Consider the following 25,266-nt stretch of genomic DNA (forward strand, 5'->3'; position numbering starts at 1 on the left):
GGGCACTTTCTTGTAACCGTGGCAACCTTTCAGCCAGTATACAGATCTGCTGACTGCCGTACATGTGAAGGTTGAGTGTTAAGACCCTAAGACTGCCGAGACACAGTGGGGTAGTCATTAAAATTCCTGCAATGTTCCCCCTGAATATGAGTATTACTGTGATGGGATCATTTCGAAGGGGACGGACACCTGTAGGATCAGTCTTTGAAGCACCAGACCAGTAGGCTAAGTTCTGGGCTCCTGTTGCGATCACAATTAGGGTTGACGCTGGCTAAGGTAGAATTTCTAATGACATTTTGTACTTGTCTTAAGTGGCACTGCTGTAGCGTGTCAGTGGCAATTCTTAGTCATAGTACCAGGATTGCAATGTCAGCAACCAGCCTCATTTCGATGCTTTTGGCATTTGTGCTTGCACACCTCTTATCTACTATTGTTCAGATATGTCCGGAATTACAGTGCACGTGTAAAAGGGATGCCAAAAAATTGGAAAATTAGCTTTTTTTTAAAAAAAATTTCATCATTTACAATCCTTATATAAGACAAAAACATGCATTCTAACTAATGAATACATGCAAGTAAAAATCTGTTTACACTGTAGCCAATTGGAGTCGCTCTATTCAGCCTTTAAAGCCTTTAAAAAAACATCCAAACACCTCCATCAAGGTTTTACAGTCGTGATCAAAAGTTTACATACACTTGTAAAGAACATAATGTCATGAGTGAGTGAGTTTCCAATAATTTCGACAACTTTTGTTTTTTTTTGTGATAGAGTGATTGGAGCACATACTTGTTGGACACAAAAAAACATTCATGAAGTTTGGTTCTTTTATGAATTTATTATGAGTCTTTCTGAAAATGTGACCAAATCTGCTGGGTCAAAAGTATACATACAGCAATGTTAATATTTGGTTACATGTCCCTTGGCAAGTTTCACTGCAATAAGGCACTTTTGGTAGCCATCCACAAGCTTCTGGTTGAATTTTTGACCACTCCTCTTGACAAAATTGGTGCAGTTGAGCTAAATTTGTTGGCTTTCTGACATGGACTTGTTTCTTCAGCATTGTCCACATGTTTAAATCAGGACTTTGGGAAGGCCATTCTAAAACCTTAATTGTAGCCTGATTTAGCCATTCCTTTACCACTTTTGACGTGTGTTTGGGGTCATTGTCCTGTTGGAACACCCAACTGTGCCGAAGACCCAACCTCCGGGCTGATGATTTTAGGTTGTCCTGAAGAATTTGGAGGTAATCCTCCTTTTTCATTGTCCCATTTACTCTCTGTAAAGCACCAGTTATATTGGCAGTAAAACAGGCCTAGAGCATAACACTACCACCACCATGCTTGACAGTAGTATGGTGTTCCTGGGATTAAAGGCTTCACCTTTTCTCCTCCAAACATATTCCTGGGTATTGTGGCCAAACAGCTCAATTTTTGTTTCATCTGACTTTACATGGACAAAAATCAGACCTTCTGGAGGAAAGTTCTGTGATCAGATGAAACAACCTAAAATCATCAGCCCGGTGGTTGGGTCTTGGGCGCAGTTGGGTGTTCCAACAGGACAATGACCCCAAACACACATCAAAAGTGGTAAAGAAATGGCTAAATCAAGCTAGAATTAAGGTTTTAGAATGGTCTTCCAAAAGTCCTGACTTAAATGTGTGGACAATGCTGAAGAAACAAGTCCATGTCAGAAAACCAACAAATTTAGCTGAACTGCACCAATTTTGTCAAGAGGAGTGGTCAAAAATTCAACCAGAAGCTTGTGGATGGCTACCAAAAGCGCCTTATTGCAGTGAAACTTGCCAAGGGACATGTAACCAAATATTAACATTGCTGTATGTATACTTTTGACCCAGCAGATTTGGTCACATTTTCAGTAGATCCATAATAAATTCATAAAAGAACCAAACTTCATGAATGTTTTCTGTGACCAACAAGTATGTGCTCCAATTACTCTATCACAAAAAAATAAGAGTTGTTGAAATTATTAGAAATTCAAGACAGGCATGACATTATGTTCTTTACAAGTGTATGTAAACTTTTGACCACGACTGTATATACACACTGTAAGTATATTTGCAATGTAGTAACCGGCACATTTATAATATTTAATATTTACATATTTCATTAATCTTAAGCATTTGGCGGCACATGAATTTCACAAACGCATCAGGACGTTAACTTTTTCATTCTAAGAACACCACTGACTACCACTCACTGCAGACTTCATGAGATAATTAAACATTACTGTACAACGTCTGCTCTCACTGGGATGTCGACTGTTGGGATGTTGATATATTCCCGTTTAGATGAAGAGAAGAGGGTCTTTCTCGCCATTCCAGAGTCTAAATTTGGGTTTATGGAAAAAGCTGGCAGCTTAGTTGCCAGAATTTTTGTGTTAAAATTACAATGGTTTTTACAACATTATATTGTTAATGGAAAAACGGTACTAGTTATTTTTCTATTTTGGCAACTTAGCTGCCAGTTTTTCTACCGTAAAAACAAATGTACCGTCTTTCCATTTACAGTAATACACCGTTAAAAAACAACAACAATCGTAGATTTTACAGTCAAAAACTGGCAGCTCAGTCAACATAATTTTAACACAAAAACATTAGTAGGTTTTTTCAATTTACAATAATATGCTGTTAAGAACAACTTAAAAAATTAGTTTTTTGATGGTTATTTAGTAGGGGTGTCAAAAAAAAAAAGATTTTCGAATAAACCCCAATTCTTAATTGATTAAAAAAATAAATAATTATGTTTTATTTTTTTTAATCCGCTTTTTCCAGCCAGGCAAATCATATTGTTGTTGTAGATGCCAATATTTGTTGTCAGTAGGTAAGTAAGTAATAGAACAATTATTCAAAGCTGTCTACTCTATGGAAGAATATAGTTAATCATAGAACTGGCACCCAATTTTATTAAAAAAGTATTGATTATGAATCGAGAATAGTTTAAAATCTAGAATCGATTGTGAATCGAATCATTATCCCCAAGAATCGAATCAAATCGTGTGATGCCCAAAGGTTCACAGCCCTACTATTTAGAGGGCTTTATGGGCGGAATAAAGTTCCTCGCATAGACTCCATTGTAAGTGGACTTTTATTTATGAGTAAGAATTAGGGAAATCCGATAATGGCTTTTTTGCCGATATCCGATATTCCGATATTGTCCAACTCTTAATTACCGATACCGATATCAACCGATACCGATATACACTACCGTTCAAAAGTTTGGGGTCACATTGAAATGTCCTTATTTTTTAAGGAAAAGCACTGTACTTTTCAATCAAGATAACTTTAAACTAGTCTTAACTTTAAAGAAATACACTCTATACATTGCTAATGTGGTAAATGACTATTCTAGCTGCAAATGTCTGGTTTTTGGTGCAATATCTACATAGGTGTATAGAGGCCCATTTCCAGCAACTATCACTCCAGTGTTCTAATGGTACAATGTGTTTGCTCATTGGCTCAGAAGGCTAATTGATGATTAGAAAACCCTTGTGCAATCATGTTCACACATGTGAAAACAGTTTAGCTCGTTACAGAAGCTACAAAACTGACCTTCCTTTGAGCAGATTGAGTTTCTGGAGCATCACATTTGTGGGGTCAATTAAACGCTCAAAATGGCCAGAAAAAGAGAACTTTCATCTGAAACTCGACAGTCTATTCTTGTTCTTAGAAATTAAGGCTATTCCACAAAATTGTTTGGGTGACCCCAAACTTTTGAACGGTAGTGTAAACCGATACCGAAATATACAGTCGTGGAATTAACACATTATTATGCCTAATTTGAACAACCAGGTATGGTGAAGATAAGGTCCTTTTTAAAATAAAATAAGATAAATAAATTAAAAACATTTTCTTGAATAAAAAAAGAAAGTAAAACAATATAAAAACAGTTACATAGAAACTAGTAATTAATGAAAATGAGTAAAATTAACTGTTAAAGGTTAGAACTATTAGTGCACCAGCAGCATGCACAATCATGTGTGCTTACGGACTGTATCCCTTGCAGACTGTATTGATATATATTGATATATAATGTAGGAACCAGAAATATTAATAACAGAAAGAAACAACCCTTTTGTGTCCAGGTGTCCGTCACAAACAAAATGGATGTACATTTGTTGGATGGTGCACTAATTGTAAGTGTATCTTGTGTTTTTTATGTTGATTTAATAAAAAAATAAAAATAAAAAATAAAAAAAACATTCCGATAATTTAAAAAAACGATACCCATAATTTCCGATATTACATTTTAAACCATATTATCGGACATCTCTAGTAAGAATGCATTAAAAAAACAACAACGGTAAAACTTTAGTATGGGGAACATATTCACTATTAATTAGTTGCTTATTAAAGTAACAAATACTTAATTTACAGTTATTTGGACACTGGGGGAACATATAAGGGTTAGGGTTAGGGTTACTAATAAGCAATAATTCTGAGGTTATTGAGGGAAGACTCTTAGTTAATGGCTTACTGGTTGTATAATAAGGCCATGCAGAATAAGGCAGGGGTGTCCAAACTTTTTCCACTGAGGGCCGTACACGGAAAAATTTAAGCATCCGGGGGCCATTTTAAATTTTTCATTTTCAAACCTTAATAAAATACATGGATTTTTTTTTTTTTTTAACCTTTAGGGCTCCCGGGGTCTATAAAGGGTCTCAGTCATTAAACTGTTAAAAATATGTCAAATTATTATTATTATTTTTTATTTAACGCTTACAGTAAATCTCTATATCAACTTGAGGTTGATATAAAGTTTAAAAAAAAAGGTTTTCTGTCAAAGACAACTTCGTTTTTTATAGTAAAACTGAAATATGCAGTATTTAGTTATTAGAGCCTCAAAAGATCAATAATGCAGGACACCATTGATTATAATTCTTTAATATTTTTGAGTAATCACAGTGAAAATTTAAATAAAATCCTACTAAATATATTTGGGATCCAAAAGGTCCCCCACTCATAAAGTGATACATTTTTATTAGTTTTTTTTTACTTTTAACACTTAAATTACGAGATCAACTTCAGATATATCTGTCGATTTTACGTTTGAACTATTATTTTGTTTGTTTTATGCTCTTTTGTCGAGTAAAACTTTGATGTTTTTATATAGCAACCACACAATATATGCAATATTTTTTCCACATAAAACATTTTAAAGTGGTATTTTTTAACTAATAATTCATTATAACATAGATTTTTAGTCTTGTTTTTTTTAGCAATGGCAAAAAAATAAACAAAGACAAAATTAAAAAAAACAGCCTGCATGGCAGCTTTGTGTCAACATTGCAACTTTTTCTTGTTAGATTTCACCTCATTCCACTTTTTTAAAATGTTTTTTTAAATTTTTGCAATATTGTCAATTTTGCAATTTTTGCAGAATGTGTGGCGGGCCGGTAAACAATTAGCTGCGGGCCGCAAATGGCCCCCGGGCCGCACTTTGAACACCCCTGGAATAAGGCATTAATAAGTACTTAATAATTACTAATTAAGAGCCAATATGTTACTAATTTGCATGTTAATAAGAAAATAATTAATGGTGAATATGTTCCCCATACTAAAGTGTTACCAAAACAACATACGTGTTCTTGTCTCTCATAAATATTGTCAATTATAGGCACAATTTGAAAAAAAAAAGTGTAATATGCAGGCGTAATGAAATCTGCTGAAGGGCCTAAAGGTGTAATAGCTGTGAAGGCCGCTGCCCGTCATCTCAGCCTGGTTGCCTTTTTCGGCTGCCTGTCAAATTTGTGCACCAGCTTGAGTCAGTGGCAATCAGGTGGACATGATGCAAACCGATCCACGGGAGCATCTGCTGGCACAGTGGGCAGCGGTATGTGATAAACGCCGATTTCACCCTCCATTGGCTCAAGCTGGCGATGATAGCCACCTCTCCGGCACCCATCCATCCCATTAAACCCTCATTATTCATTTACCTGCAGCCTTAACCACCTGACACGCATGGGGGGAGCACAGCCAGACTCTCGGACCCGGCGCTCCTGTTTCGCCCCACAGGTTCACAGGCACACGCCGCCGTATCACGTCGGAGGATCAGGACTTTAAATGTCGGGAGGTTTTCACCCAAATCCTCCAACTATAACCACACGCCCACACCCACACACTCACACGTTTTCTCTGTGAATAGTACAGCAGCGTGCTTTGAAGGAGCTTAATTCTATCAGGCTCGGAGCTGGACAGCTATAATTACATTTGTGACACAAATCCTGCCTCTCAAATTGAGCGTTTTATTCTTGAACGCTCCCCCCTCTCTATTTATAACCCCCTATTCCCCACAAATCCTCCTTCCTCCCAGAAAGTCAATTTAGGACTTAAAAAGGCAACTGTGCTTACCCCCCCCCCCCTCCACCTCCTTTGACTGTTGTCTCTTCACTTTCGCTTTGCGTTTTCTTGCCCATTTCTGACTCTTTCAAGCTTCTGAAGCAAGAAGGAAATGTCTTAAGTGCATGATGCCATCCTTCGAGAAGTCATTCATATAGGATATTTTCAGCTGCTGAAAAAAATAAGACACCATTTACATGTCTTAAGAGCAGCACTTGTCTGTTTTATTGTCTTACTTACAGTCGTGGTCAAAAGTTTACATACACTTGAGTTTCCAATAATTTGTGGAGTGATTGGAGCACATACTTGTTGGTCACAAAAAACATTCATTAAGTTTGGTTCTCCTATGAATTTATTATGGGTCTACTGAAAATGTGACCAAATCTGCTGGGTCAAAAGTATACTTACAGCTGTTACGTTGGGGTCGCGTCTTTATGCGAGGTTTGTTCTCCCGGGATGCAAACGGACGACTCCGGACAGGACTTGCGGGTAGGAACATGATTTAATCTTGAAACAAGAATCAAAGAGGTACAAAACAGAAAACAACCGACGAAACAAGGTGCCGATAGCACTTGAAGCTAGACTTAGCAAAACTTTCGTAAGAGTAGCGTGAAGCAAACAATGAAGCCAGGCTTAAATAATGTCTCTGATTGCAAACAGGTGAGCGTCCCGAACACCAGAGGCAGGTGAAAATCATAAGTAGCCATGGTAACAAACTCAGGAGATGCACAAACAGGAACTGAAGGAGTCCAAAACAAACAGAAAACACAAAACATGATCCGGACCACGGATCATGACAACAGCAATGTTAATATTTGGTTACATGTCCCGTGGCATCACATGGACAAAGGTAAGACCTTCTGGAGGAAAGTTCTGTGGTCAGATGACACAAAAATTGAGCTGTTTGGCCACAATACCCAGCAATATGTTTGGAGGAGAAAAGGTGAGGCCTTTAATCCCAGGAACACAATTTCCTACCATCAAGCATGGTGGTGGTAGTATTATGCTCTGGGCCTGTTTTGCTACCAATGGAACTGGTGCTTTACAGAGAGTAAATGGGACATGGTTCCAGGTTCATGATCTGTGGTCTGGATTATGTTTTTGTTCTTTTGTGTTTGTTTTGTACTCTTTTAGTTCCTGTTTGCGCTTCCTTGTTTGTTTAGTTACCATGGTGATTTATTAGTTTCACCTGCCTCATGTGTTCGGGACACGCACTTGCTCTAATTAAGAGACTATTATTTAAGCCTGTCTTTGCCAGTTAGTCGGCTGGCGACATTCTGTCACGACGAGGGGGTTTTCGCAACTTACTGCGAGGATTGTTCTCCCGGGATGCAATCGGACTTTTCCGGACAAAGGTAGCAGGTAGGAACATATCAGTGGCGTGCGGTGAGGTTAATGTCTGGTGAGGCACGACTGCATCATCACAGTCAAATTTAAAAACATATGAACCTGCAGTGCAGGTGTACCTAATGTTGTGTCCCTGCGGTCGTTCGCGGCTCCTGCAGCGCGAGCATTGTTGTTTTTGCACTTTTTGGCTTCTTGTTAAGTTACTTTTTTTGGGTGGATTCGGTCTTGCACGTGGAGGGTTTGGGTGTGGGCTTTGGTTGGTGTGGCCGCGGTGCTCCCGTCGGGCAGTGCATTCTGCGGCGGAGGTGCTTGGCACCAGGAGGCGGGGTTATGAGACGAGCCTCACACAGTGTGTCTCCGCAGCAGATTTATGATCGCTCAGCACTAAAAATACGTTACACACATACAGTTGTTGACAAAATACACTGTACATTATATACCTCAGCTAACTAAACTATGGAAATGTATAATATAATGCATATAGCAATACAGTCTCACTGCACAGCAGGCCAGCAGTTAGCCGAGTCGCAATCCATGGTGAGGCACAAGTGCCTCAACTGGCTGCTGATCAGTATTTGAACGGCAAATGTGAAAATAAAAATAAAAATAATCTAAAACTGGTGAAGTTAAATGGAAAATAACTTTAGTATAATCACTGGATACATATAACAATTTAATTTTTTTTTTTTTCTTTTTCTTTTTTTTTTCTTTCCATGATGGCAGGTGAGGCCCCGCCTCCCCTGCCTCTAGTGACTGCACGCCACTGGAACATATTTATTATTAATCTAACTACACAGGACAAAAGACAGGAACTAAAACAAAAGGAAAGCGTGCCAATTGCACGAGAGGCTCAGGAACATAAAACTTAACACTTAGACTGAATTATGGACATAGAAAACAACTAACCAAACTATGGCATGGAACGAACAAGACTTACTGCGGCATGAATGAAGCAATGGCATGAAACGAGCATGAAAAGGGCAATGTCGCCAGGCCGACTAACAGGCAAAGACATGCTTAAATAATAGTCTCTTAATTAGAGCAAGTGCGTGTCCCGAACACATGAGGCAGGTGAAACTAATAAGTCGCCATGGTAACTGAACAAACAAGGGAGCGCAAACAGGAACTAAAAGAGTCCAAAACAAACCGAAAATAACAAAAACATAATCCAGACCACAGATCATGACACCCGGAGGTTGGGTCTTGGGCGCAGTTGGGTGTTCCAACAGGACAATGACCCCAAACACACGTCAAAAGTGGTAAAGGAATGGCTAAATCAGGCTAGAATTAAGGTTTTAGAATGGCCTTCCCAAAGTCCTGACTTAAACGTGTGGACAATGCTGAAGAAACAAGTCCATGTCAGAAAACCAACAAATTAAGCTGAAATACACCAATTTTGTCAAGAGGAGTGGTCAAAAATTCAACCAGAAGCTTGTGGATGGCTACCAAAAGCGCCTTATTGCAGTGAAACTTGCCAAGGGACATGTAACCAAATATTAACTTTGCTGTATGTATACTTTTGACCCAGCAGATTTGGTCACATTTTCAGTAGACCCATAATAAATTCATAAAAGAACCAAACTTCATGAATGTTTTTTGTGACCAACAAGTATGTGCTCCAATCACTCTATCACAAAAAAATAAGAGTTGTAGAAATGATTGGAAACTCAAGACAGCCATGAAATTATGTTCTTTACAAGTGTATGTAAACTTTTGACCATGACTGTATGTAAACACTCCACTGAGGCGAGATTACCCCAAGATGACCAAATCAAACTCCTCTTTTGTCTTACATGCCTTGCTGTCGTAATTGTCGTATTGTAAACAAACATGGAGTTGATGGTGTAGGACTTCTACACTGTTTAAGATTGAGCATTTAATGTTGTATTTGGACCAAAAGTGCTGTAAACCTTCCGTAAGTAGGTTAAAAATGTATTGAACTTCAACAAATTAAACATAAATAGCTGCTTGTGACATGTGGTGACTGCGATGAGGTGGTGACTTGTCCAGGGTGTACCCCGCCTTCCGCCCGAATGCAGCTGAGATAGGCTCCATCAACCCCCGCGAACCCAAAAGGGACAAGCGGTAGAAAACGGATGGATGGATGGACGGACATGTGGTGATGGAAGCCGAGAAAGAGGCTTGTGGCTGAAGAAAGGCCTGAACCTTGTCCCTATCGCAGTTGTTCCTATCGTGATTTTTTATTTTAATTTCTATGACAGACAACATCAGCCTTTTCCGCATCCGCACCCAAGTTCTGGAACTCCCTCCCACCTGAGTTCCGAGCCACCACGGAGCTAGAAGTTTTTAAATCTCAACTAAAACATATTTGTTTAAATTGGCTTTTAACAAACAATTGCTACAAGTATTTATTATTACTGTTTTAATATGTGTGGTTTTACTTGCTTTTAAAGGCCTACTGAAATGAAATTGTTTTATTTAAACGGGGATAGCAGATCCATTCTGTGTCATACTTGATCATTTCGCGATATTGCCATATTTTTGCTGAAAGGATTTAGTAGAGAACATCGACGATAAAGTTCGCAACTTTTGGTCGCTGAAAAAAAAAGCCTTGCCTGTACCGGAAGTAGCGTGACGTCACAGGTTGAAGGGCTCCTCACATTTCCCCATTGTTTACACCAGCAGCGAGAGCGATTCGGACCGAGAAAGCGACGGTTACCCCATTAATTTGAGCCAGGATGAAAGATTTGTGGATGAGGAACGTTTGAGTGACGGACTAGAATGCAGTGCAAGACATATATCTTTTTTCGCTCTGACCGTAACTTAGGTACAAGCTGGCTCATTGGATTCCACACTCTCCTTTTTCTATTGTGGATCACGGATTTGTATTCAAACCACCTCGGATACTATATCCTCTTGAAAATGAGGGTCGAGAACGCAAAATGGACATTCACAGTGACTTTTATCTCCACGACAATACATCGGCGAAGCACTTTAGCTACGGAGCTAACGTGATAGCATCAATCTTAACTGCAGATAGAAACAAAAGAAATAAACCCCTGACTGGAAGGATAGACAGAAAATCAACAATACTATTAAACCATGTACATGTAAATACACGGTTAATGCTTTCCAGCCTGGCGAAGCTTAACAATGCTGTTGCTAACGACGCCATTGAAGCTAGCTTAGCAACGGGACCTCGCAGAGCTATACATTAGCTATCCACCTACACCAGCCAGCCCTCATCTGCTCATCAACACCCGTGCTCACCTGCGTTCCAGCGATCGACGGAGCGACGAAGGACTTCACCCGATCATCCGTGCGGTCGGCGGCTAGCGTCGGATAGCGCGTCTGCTATCCAAGTCAAAGTCCTCCTGGTTGTGTTGCTGCAGCCAGCCGCTAATACACCGATCCCACCTACAACTTTCTTCTTTGCAGTCTTCATTGTTCATTAAACAAATTGCAAAAGATTCACCAACACAGATGTCCAGAATACTGTGGAATTTTGAGATGAAAACCGAGCTTTTTGTATTGGATACAATGTGTCAGAATACTTCTGTTTCAACGATTGACGTCACGCACATACGTCATCATACATAGACGTTTTCAACCGGAAGTTTAGCGGGAAATTTAAAATTGCACTTTATAAGTTAACCCAGCCGTATTGTCATGTGTTGCAATGTTAAGATTTCATCATTGATATATAAACTATCAGACTACGTGGTCGGTAGTAGTGGGTTTCAGTAGGCCTTTAACCTATTTGTCCTGTAAAGCACTTTGTGCACCATTGTGAGGTGCTATACAAATAAACATTGATTGATTGATTGATTGCTCTCTCTCATGCATCCCTCTTCTAGAGCACACCACTGGAGGAACGCTGGGCCCAACCCTGGGACTCTGGAAGTCCAGCTCCCTCGAAAGTCTCCAGTCGGCCATGTCGGAGGCCCAGCAGGATCACATCAAGGCCCGTGTGCCATTTTATCGGCCACCGCCACAAATGGTCCGGGGGCGCGGGTGCAACCAGAGTTTCCGCATTGCCATCGACAAGTCGTATGAAGGCCCGTCGGAAGATGGTGAGGCTTAAAACTCTGAATTATCGGCTTCTTTTTTTTTTTTTGTATTAGTTTATTGGATTTTTGACATATACAGTCCAGAAATACAATTAAACAAATTTTTTAAAATATATTATTAGCTTTTAACTGCACTTGTTGAAATAGTTTATTTTCAAAGTGTTACTGGACATCACTACATTAAAAAAAAGAATCTACTCTTGACATTGTAAACTTTTTGAATTAGATTCCACACTGCCAAAACACATTCCTCAGCCTTCATAATGCGCTGGCACCCGAACAGCCCGAGGCCGGCCAAAGGACCATACTTGGATTTAATGAAATGACATGATTTTATCCATTCAGCAATTTAGGAGAAGCAACTTTAAATCTTACTGTAACGTGTCTGTTGAAACATATGAAATAGATGATTTAGGCCTTGTTCACACTGCAGGTCAATTCCGATTGTTTCTGAAAGGAGGTGGGAGGGAACAATGTCGTACAACGTTGTGGATTCTATTTCAGAATTTTTCAAACCAGACATCGCATGTCCATTACTTTCTTACGACTCATATTGAGCATAAAAAACTAGAAAATGCTGGAAAAAGTCTAAAAAAAAAACCCCCCACACTTCATTCAACGAGCGGTTCGCAAAACGAGGTTTCCCTGTGTGCAGCTGTGTCGATGACATGTTTTCATGCGGCGGCGTCCTGTTCCTTTCACAGACGACGACCTGTCTGAGCAGAGCTCCGGCCACGAAACGCCGGCCGGCAGCTCCTCCCGTCAGGGCCTGGATGTAGAAGATGGGAGGAGTCTGAAGAAAGTCAGCGGGAAGAAGCAGGAGAAAAAGAGTAAAGGAAAGAAGAAACGTGAGGAGGCTGCAGACGATGTGGACAAGAAGACCAAAAAGAAAGGTTTCGGTCTGTTGAGGTAAGGTGGGATATTTACACTTTACCGATTTCTTAGTTGACGATTTTCTACCAAAGAGCAGTGATGGGCAGTAACAAGCTACAATACTTAGCTTAACTACATTTTCCAGAAGCTTGGCGGTAGCTTAGCTACTTTTTTAACCAGTAGCTTTTCTTGTAGCTTAGCTTATTTTTTAGCCAGTAGCTTTTCTTGTAGCTTAGCTACTTTTAGACCCATGTAGCGAGGTAGTTTACATCCAAGCTACAAGCTACAAAGCGAGAAAATGGACTACGAATTCAGGCCCCCCAAAAACATGGAGAAAATACAATGACCTGGATGAATGAGAACATACATACATACGGAGAAAATCCATGATGATTGATTGGTGTTCGTATTATGAGTCACAATTGGCTAAGGTTAGGGTGAAATATTATGGACTGGCCAGTCAGAGGCGAGATAAGGCGGGTTTTCGAAACTAGTAAGCAAAATCATAACAGACATGCACTCATGTCACATGACGACGAGGGAGTCCGAGACAGAGGGACGCTTCAAGCTGACAACTCAAAAAAAAAAAAAAAAAAAGAACGCACTTGAAAATCAATCAATCAATCAATCAATCAATCAATGTTTATTTATATAGCCCTAAATCACAAGTGTCTCAAAGGGCTGTACAAGCCACAACGACATCCTCGGTACAGAGCCCACATACGGGCAAGGAAAACTCACCCCAGTGGGACGTCAATGTGAATGACTATGAGAAACCTTGGAGAGGACCGCATATGTGGGTAACCCCCCCCCCCTCTAGGGGAGACCGAAAGCAATGGATGTCGAGTGGGTCTGACATCATATTGTGAAAGTCCAACACATCAGCGAAAGTCCAGTCCATGGTGGGGCCACCAGGAACCATCCCGAGCGGAGACGGGTCAGCAGCGTAGAGATGTCCCCATCCGATGAACAGGCTAGCGGTCCACCCCGGAGCAGAGTAGAAAAGAAACGGCAGATCAACTGGTCTAAAAAGGGAGTCTATTTAAAGTGGTAGAGGGATTCTCTCCAGTAGATTAGATGTTTTCTTTAGTAATAAAGATAACGTGCAGGAAACCCACTATAATGCGTGTCCTTGGTTATATTTAGACAAATGTATGGGTTTAGAGAAAACAATGTCCTAAACCTTAGTTTTTAGTTGTTTGCTCTGTAAACCAAAATCATAACTGCTCTAAAACGAACACAGATTTAGGAACACTATTAATGTGACTTAAGTTCATGAAAAGTTTGACTGCACATAATCATTACTAACTGTTCTCAAATAACACACAGGTCAATGTTTTTTTGTTTGTCAAGATATAGATCGATGCTGTTTTTTACTGTAGACAGAGAAAATGAATAACATTACAGGGGTGGGCCAAAGAAAAGGCAAACCAAATAAATACATACAGTGGGGTGTGGGGACCTTTAGAGGTAGTTGTAGGGCAGGGGTGTCAAACTCATTTTAGCTCAGGGGCCGATGGAGGCAAATCTGTGCACACGCGGGCCGTTCTATTAAAATCATGGCATTAAAACTAAAAAAATAAAGACAACTTCAGATTGTTTTCTTTGTCTTACTTTTGCCAAAAATAGAACAAACACATTCTGAAAATATTACAATAAAAATATAGAAACAAATACCGGCAGCGGTAAAGTTTAGATCCATGAAGGAAAGAACAAAATGACTGAATGTTTATAACTGAATAAATTTACATATGCATAAAAAATGGTTTTCTTGTAGCGTCCCGGAAGAGTTAGTGCTGCAAGGGGTTGTGGGTATTTGTTCTGTTGTGTTTATGTTGTGTTACGATGCCGATGTTCTCCCGAAATGTGTTTGTCATTCTTGTTTGGTGTGGGTTCACAGTGTGGCGCATATTTGCAACAGTGTTAAAGTTGTTTATACGGCCACACTCAGTGTGACCTGTATGGCTGTTGACCAAGTATACTTGCATTCACTTGTGTGTGTGATAAGCCGTAGATATTATGTGACTGAGCCGGCACGCAAAGGCAGTGCCTTTAAGGTTTATGGGCGCTCTGTACTTCTCCCTACGTCCGTGTACACAGCGGCGTTTTAAAAAGTCATACATTTTACTTTTTGAAACAGATACCGATAATTTCCGATATTACATTTTAAAGCATTTATCGGCCAATAATATCGTCAGTCCGATATTATCAGACATCTCTAGTTCAAACCATTACCTCCCTGCTTGGCACTCAGCATCAAGGGTCGGAATTGGGGGTTAAATCAGCAAAATGATTCCCGAGCGCGGCCATCGCTGCTGCTCACTGCTCCCATCACCTCCCAGGGGGTGGAACAAGGGGATGGGTCAAATGCAGAGAGTAATTTCACCACACCTAGTGTGTGTGTGACTATCAGTGGTACTTTAACTTTACTTTAAGTAGCTTGCCCATCACTGCCAAAGAGACCAGGAAACAAGTCTCCCCATAAACTTTAAACAAATGAACCGGTGAGCAAAGGATTATGGGATATTGAATATGAGCCAACCTTCCCGGTTAATGGAGGACAATCCATTTTCAGTCAACCTGAGTAAAGTCCACGGGCACATTACCTAGCCAAACGGCTCGTCACCCCTTTATCAACGTGTCCCCATCTCGATTGTGGTGGGTCCAATCCTCCAATGAGCAGCCCTTATCTTTTGGCAGTGACACGGTGTGGCTAGTGTATCGCCGCACTTCCAACACCGCAGATTCAATTAGGCTTTGGCGAGCGATAGAGCGTGCTGAACGTGAGCCCGCAGATGCCAGATAAGAATTCAATCGGCTACAGTGTCAAGGGCAGTAATGGAAGAGATGTTCGCGCGGGTAGAGAAGGGCAGAGTGAAGGACACACACACACACACACACACACACACACACACACACACACACTCTCTAAGGTAGAACCGCACACGGGACCTCAAGATCGCATTAATGTAAAATACTTGCTTTTTTACAAGTACGATTCTGTGTCATTTTGCAATGTCACAGAACAAAATATGGAGAAATTGGGGGAAAAAAGGCCTTTAATTTTTCACAAGATGACTTCCAATAGAGTTTCAGACTCTCGCCCTCTCTCTCTTTCACTCACTGGCCTTTCCCTGGCCGACTTGATTGTTACTGAACTTGAAATATGACTTAATTAGCTCGAGCATTGTGTGGCTCAATCTAATTGGAGCTCTCAAATGTTATTTTAGTCTGCTGGCAGCGTTGGGAAAAGGGCAACTCATAAACATATGACCTCAATTTACCTCTGTGGTGAAAGTGTGCCCAACGTACAAAAACCCCTGGAAGTTGTCCCTGCCTTTTCAGCAGTCTTAAAGGCCTACTGAAATGAATTTGTTTTATTTAAACGGGGATAGCAGATCCATTCTATGTGTCGTACTTGATCATTTCGCGATATTGCCATATTTTTGCTGAAAGGATTTAGTATAGAACAACGACGATAAAGTTCGCAACTTTTGGTCTCTGATTAAAAAAAAGCCTTGCCCCTACCGGAAGTAGCGTGACGTAGTCGGTTGTTCGCTTCCTCATATCTTCCTATTGTTTTCAACGCAGCTAGAGCGATTCGGACCGAGAAAGCGACGATTACCCCATTAATTTGAGCGAGGATGAAAGATTTGTGGATGAGGAACGTTAGAGTGACGGACTAGAATGCAGTGCAAACATATCTTTTTTCGCTCTGACCGTAACTTAGGTACAAGCTGGCTCATTGGATTCCACACTCTCTCCTTTTTCTATTGTGGATCACGGATTTGTATTTTAAACCACCTCAGATACTATATCCTCTTGAAAATGAGAGTCGAGAGCGCGAAATGGACATTCACAGTGACTTTTGTCTCCACGACAATACATCGGCGAAGCTCTTTAGCTACTGAGCTAACGTGATAGCATCTGGCTCAAATGCAGATAGAAACAAAATAAATAAAGGATAGACAGAAGATCAACAATACTATTAAACCATGTACATGTAACTACACGGTTAATAATTCTCAGCCTGGCAAAGCTTAACAATGCTGTTGCTAACGACGCTGAAGCTAACTTAGCAACCGGACCTCACAGAGCTATGATAAAACATTAGCGCTCCACCTACGCCAGCCAGCCCTCATCTGCTCATCAACACCCGTGCTCACCTGCGTTCCAGCGATCGACGGTGCGACGAAGGACTTCACCCGATCACAGATGCGGTTGGCGAGACGGAGGAAGTTAAGGTGAGTTTGGCGGCTAGCGCGTCTGCTATCCATCTCTGTCTTCCTGGTTGTGTTGCTGTAGTCCGCTGCTAATACACTGATCCCACCTACAACTTTTTTCTTTGCAGTCTTCATTGTTCATTAAACAAATTGCAAAAGATTCACCAACACAGATGTCCAGAATACTGTGGAATTTTGAAATGAAAACAGAGCTTTTTTGTATTGGATTCAATGTGTCCGAATACTTCCGTATCAACCGTTAACGTCACGCGCATACGTCATCATACATAGACGTTTTCAACCGGAAGTTTAGCGGGAAATTTAAAATTGCACTTTATAAGTTAACCCGGCCGTATTGGCATGTGTTGCAATGTTAAGATTTCATCATTGATATATAAACTATCAGACTGCGTGGTCGGTAGTAGTGGGTTTCAGTAGGCCTTTAAATGTTTGTTTTTGCTGTGCCAGTATTTGTAGAACCGGACTGGTTTTGGCCAGCGCATGCAGCAAATAGCCGGGGGAGTGAAGGATGACACCTGCAAAATAGAGATGTCCGATAAATGCTTTAAAATGTAATATCGGAAATTATTGGTATCGTTTTTTTTTTATTATCGGTATCGTTTTTTTAATTTATTTTTTTATTTTTTTAAATTTTTTTTATTAAATCAACATAAAAAACACAAGATACACTTACAATTAGTGCACCAACCCAAAAAACCTCCCTCCCCCATTCACACTCATTCACACAAAAGGGTTGTTTCTTTCTGTTATTAATATTCTGGTTCCTACAGTATATATCAATATATATCAATACAGTCTGCAAAGGATACAGTCCGTAAGCACACATGATTGTGCGTGCTGCTGGTCCACTAATAGTACTAACCTTTAACAGTTAATTTTACTCATTTTCATTAATTACTAGTTTCTGTGTAACTGTTTTTATATTGTTTTACTTTCTTTTTTATTCAAGAAAATGTTTTTAATTTATTCATCTTATTTTATTTTATTATTATTTTTAAAAAGGACCTTATCTTCACCATACCTAGTTGTCCAAATTAGGCATACTAATGAGTTAATCCCACGACTGTATATATCGGTGTTGGTTGATATCAGTATCGGTAATTAAAGAGTTGGACAATATCGGAATATCGGATATTGGCAAAAAGCCATTATCGGACATCCCTACTGCAGAACATACTTTTCTTTTGGGAACATTTTTTACTTGATGAACTTCTACATTGTTAGATTTAGTCTAACAATGGCCTAGTGGTTAGAGTATCCGCCCTGAGAGTCATACCAAAGACTATAAAAATGAGACCCATTACCTCCCTGCTTGGCACTCAGCATCAAGGGTTGGAATTGGGGGTTAAATCACCAAAAGGATTCCCGAGCGCGGCCACCGCTGCTGCTCACTGCTCACTGCTCCCTTCACCTCCAAGGGGTGGAACAAGGGGATGGGTCAAATGCAGAGAGTAATTTCACCACACCGAGTGTGTGTGTGTGACTATCAGTGGTACTTTAACTTTAACTTTAACAATATAACATGTAGCACGTCCCATCAATCGCAAAAAGCCGCTGCCTGACCAGGGCTCAGAAAATCTGCGGAGACTCCTCCCACTCCCACCAAGGACTGTTTTCACTGCTGGACTCTAGAAAGAGGTTCCGCAGCCTCCGTAGCAGAACCTCCAGGTTCTGTAACAGCTTCTTCCCTCAGGCCATAAGACTCTTGAACGCATCATAATAATCCCCTCAAATTCCCCCAAAAACGGATTAACTCGCTGGAATATGAAGACAATATAACATACATCCATAAACGTGGATGCATATGCAAAAGTGCAATACATCTATCTGTACAGTACCGTATTTTTCGGACTATAAGTCGCAGTTTTTTTCATAGTTTGGCCGGGGGTGCGACTTTTACTCAGGAGCGACTTATGTGTGAAATTATTAACACATTACCGTAAAATATCAAATAATATTATTTAGCTCATTCACGTAAGAGACTAGACGTATAAGATTTCATGGGATTTAGCGATTAGGAGTGACAGATTGTTTGGTAAACGTATAGCATGTTCTATATGTTATAGTTATTTGAATGACTCTTACCATAATATGTTACGTTAATATATCAGGCACGTTCTCAGTTGGTTATTTATACCTCATATAACGTACACTTATTCAGCCTGTTGTTCACTATTCTTTATTTATTTTAAATTGCCTTTCAAATGTCTATTCTTGGTGTTGGATTTTATCAAATAAATTTCCCCTAAAAAATGCGACTTATACTCCAGTGCGACTTATGTTTTTTTTCCTTCTTTATTATGCATTTTCGGCCGGTGCCACTTATACTCTGGAGCGTCTTATACTCGGAAAAATACGGTAATCTATTTATTTATATCTGCACCTTATTGCTCTTTTATCCTGCACTACAACGAGCTAATGCAATGAAATGTTGTTCTTATCTGTACTGTAAAGTTCAAATTTGAATGACAATAAAAGGAAGTCTAAGTCTAAATCATATTGCACTTCCGGTGTTTATAAAAACAAAACATGTCACAATTCATTGTGAAAATACTTGTTAAAGAGTTGTACGTATTAGCGATATAAGGAAATACCAGTATTAAAAGGGTCATACTATGATTTTTTTTCTCTACGTTTAAAACAATTCCTTGTGGTCTACATAACATGTAATGGTGGTTCTTTGGTCAACATGTTGCATACACTGCAAAAAGTCAGTGTTCAAAAACAAGAAAAAAATAAAATAAAATTAGGGGTATTTTATTTGAACTAAGCAAAATTATCTGCCAATAGAACAAGAAAATTTGGCTTGTCAAGTTTTTCCAAAACAAGTAAAATTAGCTAACCTCAATGAACCCCAAAATACCTTAAAATAAGTATATTCTCACTAATAACAAGTGCACTTTTCTTGGTAGAAAAAAAAAAAGGACCTTTTTGCTCAATATGTGGAAAGATATTCTTAAATAAGTAAATGCTAGTGCCATTATCTTTTTTTTTTTAAATTTCTTTTTTTTTTTTTAATTTTTTAAAAATCTTTTATCTTGACATAATGATATGCGCTCGGCATCATGATTTTTTTTTTCATGCTTGAAGTAAGAAATTATTACTTTAAAAAGTATTTTTATACTTGTGAGTGTTAATTGATTGATTAATTGCAACTTTTATTAGTAGATTGCACAGTACAGTACATATTCCGTACAACTGACCACTAAATGGTAACACTCGAATAATTTTTCAATTTATTCACGTTAATCAATTCATGGTATGATGAATGATGGTTGATGACACGGCTTTGCAACAGTTGATATTCTAGTTTCAAGCATGTTTTACTCAATATAGGTCATAAAATCTCAGCAACAAGCTGTAATATCTTACTGAGATCATTTAGGACCAAAACACTTAAAACAAGTAAAACACTCTAACATAAAATCTGCTTAGTGAAAGGAATTATCTTATCAGACAGAAAATAAGCAAATATCACCCTTTCATCTTACTTAGATTTCAGTTTTTGCAGTGTAGATTATGTTTTGCTTTCTAACCGTCTCTTCAGGATGCGCCGTTTTATTTACGTGCCTCCACTTTGACTGCGTCTTCTCCCTGTCATCTTTCGTTGTAGTTTTAAGCGCTTCCATATGGAGTCTACTGACAGATATAAGTTAGAACTATACACTACTTTCTATTAGAAATGGCTACAACGAAGGATGCATGTGCATGTACGAGCCAGTCTGCCCCACAACAAGAGTATAGAGAAAAATTAAGAACTTATTGAATACAGAGTCAGACTCGCACAAAGCACTTCGGGTAAATGTCTACCATATATGGAGATATCCGATATGTTTTTCTATTTTATTCTGATCTGGCCTCTTGCCTCTTTTTGTATCAACTGGCTCTCTAAGGCCCGTCACTGTCTTGTCTCCTTGACTCCTCAATAAGCCAAAATAAATGGCACCACGTCTCAGACGTCTCGTCTGTACTCGCTCAGCAGTCAGCAGTGAAAACTTCATCTGGTACCGTGTCCCAGGCGCCACTCACACACATTCAAGGGAGGGACAGGAAGTATGCCTCGCGTCAGGCGTCCGCTTGGCAAACAGTGCAGCACACAGCCAAGAGCCCAGCCTTCGGCTAGCACGGGGGTCAGCAACCCGCGGCTCTAGAGCCACATGCGGCTCTTTAGCGGCGCAAAAATGTATGGAAATGGCAAAATAAAATGGGGTGGAAAATACTTTTTTTGTTGTAATATGGCTTCTATAGGAGGACAAACACGACTCAACCCTTCCTAATTGTTAGAAAGCCCACTGTTTAATATGGTTGTGTTTATGCTTCACTGATGAGAGGATTTGGCGAGCGCCGTTTGGTCCTACTAATTTCAGCGGCCCTTAAACTCACCGTTGTGTGGACTGTGACTCAACAGTTTGTTTACATGTGCAACTTTCTCCGACGCTGCCACAGAAAGACGTGTTTTATGCCGCACCTTCTTTGTCTCATTTTGTCCACCAAACATTTTGTACTGTGCGTGAATACACAAAGGTGTGAGCTTTGTTGATGTTATTGACTTGTTGGAGTGCTAATCAGGCATATTTGGTCACTGCATTACTGCAAGCTAATCAATGCTAACATGCTATTTAGGCTAGCTGTATGCACGTATTGCATCATTATGCCTCGTTTGTAGGTATATTTGAGCTCATTTCAATTCCTTTACTTATGTCCTCTGGGTATTTATGTTATTTTTCCATGTCTCATGACACATTATCTGTATGTAACATTGGCTGCGTTTCTGATAGTTGTTAGTCTGCCATGTTGTTCCAGACCACAGCAAACCTTACCCAGTTTGCAAAGATTGTAATAAATCCATTCCTTTAACTTGGACACACACATCTATACCTTTGGCCGTTCTAAGACAGTCATTTCCAGGAGTTCTGAGAAGTTTAACTAATGTTTTCCAATGTTGTAAAAATGTGTAGAATAAATATTACATTTCAACATTTCTGTCAACAAAGATTTGCGTCAGCCTGCGACACCTAAACATTTTTATAGTAGGCTAATACAGCTAATTAGGCACTTACATCATGTGTTGCCATCATTATAAGACTTATATAAGTCTTTTAATTTTTTGCGGCTCCAGACCGATTACTTTTTTTGTATTTGTGGTCCAATACGGCTCTTTCAACATTTTGGGTTGCCGACCCCTGGGCTAGCATGAATTATGGCGAGCGACAGTACTCAGGAGAAGCCGGAGCCTGGAGGCTCTCTTCCGTCGCTAAAGTCTTATGTTTGGGAAAACGTCGCCTTCTGGTGAAATATGTGATAGGACAAAGACGAAAGCAGTGTGCCAAAATGGTAAAGTCAAGGACGGGAACAACGCTGCAAACTGGAGCCAATATGATTTTTTTTAACACTTCCTTGTGGTTTATGTAACTTGTGGTTTTTATGGTCAAAATTGAGCATAGATTACTGTATGTGTACATACCGTTTTCAAGAGGCTTTCTGACGCGCTGTTTTGTGTCTCATTCACATGCCTCCACTTCGACCGCGTCTTCTCTCCGCCATCTTTGTTGTATTTTCTAGCGCTGACAGATGAAGTTCGAACGATACGCAATTTTGTATTTATTTCAAATTTCCGAGACTTTTCCAGATCCCAAAAAGGTAAGAAAAGTTGGTTTTGCATAATAAATTCTCTTTAAACTGTTACAGCCGAACTCGGTCTGCATCTTTGCACTTAAAAAACAGTTGTACTGTAAACTAAATGTCCAAAGTGTTATGGATCGACAAGGGGAAAGGAGACGGCACGACAACAAAGGATCTAGCTCAGCTGGTTTTATTGGGCACTTGATGATTACGTGGGGTGTGTATGCTACTATGTGTGTGAATGGAATACTACCGTATTTTTCGGAGTGTAAGTCGCTCCGAAGTATAAGTCGCATCGGCCGAAAATGCATAATAAAGAAGGAAAAAAACATAAGTCGCACTGGAGTACAAGTCGCATTTTTTGGGGACATTTATTTGATAAAACCCAACACTAAGGATAGATATTTAAAAGGCAATTTAAAATAAATAAAGAAATAAACCAACTGAGAACGTGCCTGGTATGTTAACGTAACATATTATGGTAAGAGTCATTCAAATAACTATAACATATAGAACATGCTATACGTTTACCAAACAATCTGTCACTCCTAATCGCTAAATCCCATGAAATCTTATACGTCTAGTCTCTTACGTGAATGAGCTAAATAATATTATTTGATATTTTACGGTAATGTGTTAATAATTTCACGCATAAGTCGCTCCTGAGTATAAGTCGCACCCCCGGCCAAACTGTGAAAAAAACTGCGACTTATAGTCCGAAAAATACGGTATGTGTGGAAATTAACCGTATGTAAAGACCGGAGGGTTTGTTGGAGTGCGTGTTGGATGTAGCAGCGACCAAGTCCAGAGGGAGAGAAGAAAAGAGGTCCGTGGTCCAAGTGGGGTCGTGGGGCAGGAGAGAGGCGTCCAGAAGTCCGAGCGTGGGGTCGAGGATCGGGGGAGAAGAGCAGCAGCTACGGTCCGGCGTGGAGTAGTCAGCGGAGAGACTCTTTATACCGTCGCTTCTCATTAGGTCCAGGTGCGTGGATTGCAGATTGCCTCCGGCTGTGGCAGTGGAGCTTCTAGGTGCTCCTGCAGAAGAGGGAAAAGCAGACTGCGCGTGTGCCGTAACACAAAGTGCGGCATGAAAAACTTTTAATGTTATTATGCTGAATGAAATGAAATGTGTTATTATATAATACAATCATTTACTTTGTCAACAAAGCTTATATTGCTTATACTAGATGGATAGGTGGATGGACAGACTTAATTGATCCCATAATAGGGATTTAATGTTGTTGCAGTGCAGATACAAAAAGTACACAAACATTCAGGTAGAAAAAAATGCATGAAAACAAAAGGGAAATATTGAAGAACACAAAGGACATAAAAGACAATAAAACAGCACAGAGCTGATGTAACCAGCTGCCGCTATAGCGGCACCATTTCTACACACAGCTACAAAAGTAAAACAAAAAATGAGCATTGAATAATACATATTGCACACATACAATTGCACCATGCATACACACACAACAGAACAAAACAAAAAACACCCATCATAATACCCACACCTCTACAGTGCTCCACGCCATCGCCTGCTGGGGTGACCCAACATAGCACCCGAGAGAGCCAACTGCGTCCTAGGCTGCCCACTAGCCCTCGACCAATGTCCAGTTCGTGCGGATACTGACCTATCCTTACCCCATCCTTATGGCACAAATTGTATGAAACTGTCCTCTGCATCCTTCAGTTGTTCTTGTATGCTACAGTCAAAACTGTATGGAGTGACCAATCAACGACAAAAGTGGCCAGGTTGCCATGACGAAAGTACACGTTGAACATTATGGAAGAAAACTCAAATCGTATTGCAGCAAGTTAATAAAAGAAATACACCAAAAACAAATGTCCATTACAGAGAATGCAGCAAATTTTGATATTTGTGGCCGCTAAAAACTATTTCAGAATTGCGTTACACAGGTCGCCGCTATAGACATGGCTGCTAACACAGGTATATGAAAATGTAATCGATTTTTTATTTGATGATTATATTCATTTGATAATTAACTACCAGCAGTTGGATGTTTTTTACTTTATTTAAAAAAAACATTCAAGCTCAAAACCTGGTTTTATAGTTTGGATTTTGTTCCCTTACTACAGTATTTTTCAACCACTGTGTGCCGCGACACACAAATATTTTTTGCAAACCAGTAATTATAGTCTGCAAAAAAATGTGTTGTTGTTGAGTGTCGGTGCTGTCTAGAGCTCGGCAGAGTAACCGTGTAATACTCTTTCATATCAGTAGGTGGCAGCCGGTAGCTTATTGCTTTGTAGATGTTGGAAACAGCGGGAGGCAGTGTGCAGGTAAAAAGGTATCTAACGCTTAAACCAAAAGTAAACAAAAGGTGAGTGCCCCTAAGAAAAGGCATTGAAGCTTAGGGAAGGCTATGCAGAACAAAACTAAAACACAGTAAAATAAATTGAGAACAGGAAATGAACAACAGTTTTAGCAACTGTTATGTAAAAGAAAAGGGGTAGGATTAAATAAGCTCTGCTTCTTCCTACTCCTTTTCGAACATGTTGCAAAGAGAAATTGGAAATTGTGATGTATCATGTTGTATGCTTGCATGTTCGAAATAAACTCAAACTCTACTCAACTGAACTCAACTCAAAACTGAACTGGCTACAAAGTGAACAAAAACAGAATGCTGGACGACAGCAAAGACTTACTGTGGCGCAAAGACGGCGTCCACAATGTACATCCGAACATGACATGACAATCAACAATGTCCCCACAAAGAAGGATAAAAACAACTGAAATATTCTTGATTGCTGAAACAAAGTAGATGCGGG

General features: G+C 39.8%; 1 protein-coding gene across 2 annotated transcripts in view; it reads left to right on the forward strand.

Moving 5' to 3' along the window:
* The window catches only part of pard3ba (par-3 family cell polarity regulator beta a), a 427,783-nt gene that overhangs the window by 198,676 nt on the left and 203,841 nt on the right, over positions 1-25,266 (forward strand). For both annotated transcript variants that reach the window (XM_062060174.1, XM_062060183.1), the window contains 2 exons: positions 11,522-11,737; positions 12,439-12,643. In XM_062060174.1, coding sequence (XP_061916158.1) covers positions 11,522-11,737; positions 12,439-12,643 — 421 coding nt within the window. The remainder of the gene's footprint in view (positions 1-11,521; positions 11,738-12,438; positions 12,644-25,266) is intronic.

This window comes from Entelurus aequoreus, linkage group LG01, assembly GCF_033978785.1.
Source record: "Entelurus aequoreus isolate RoL-2023_Sb linkage group LG01, RoL_Eaeq_v1.1, whole genome shotgun sequence".
Lineage (NCBI taxonomy): Eukaryota > Metazoa > Chordata > Actinopteri > Syngnathiformes > Syngnathidae > Entelurus > Entelurus aequoreus.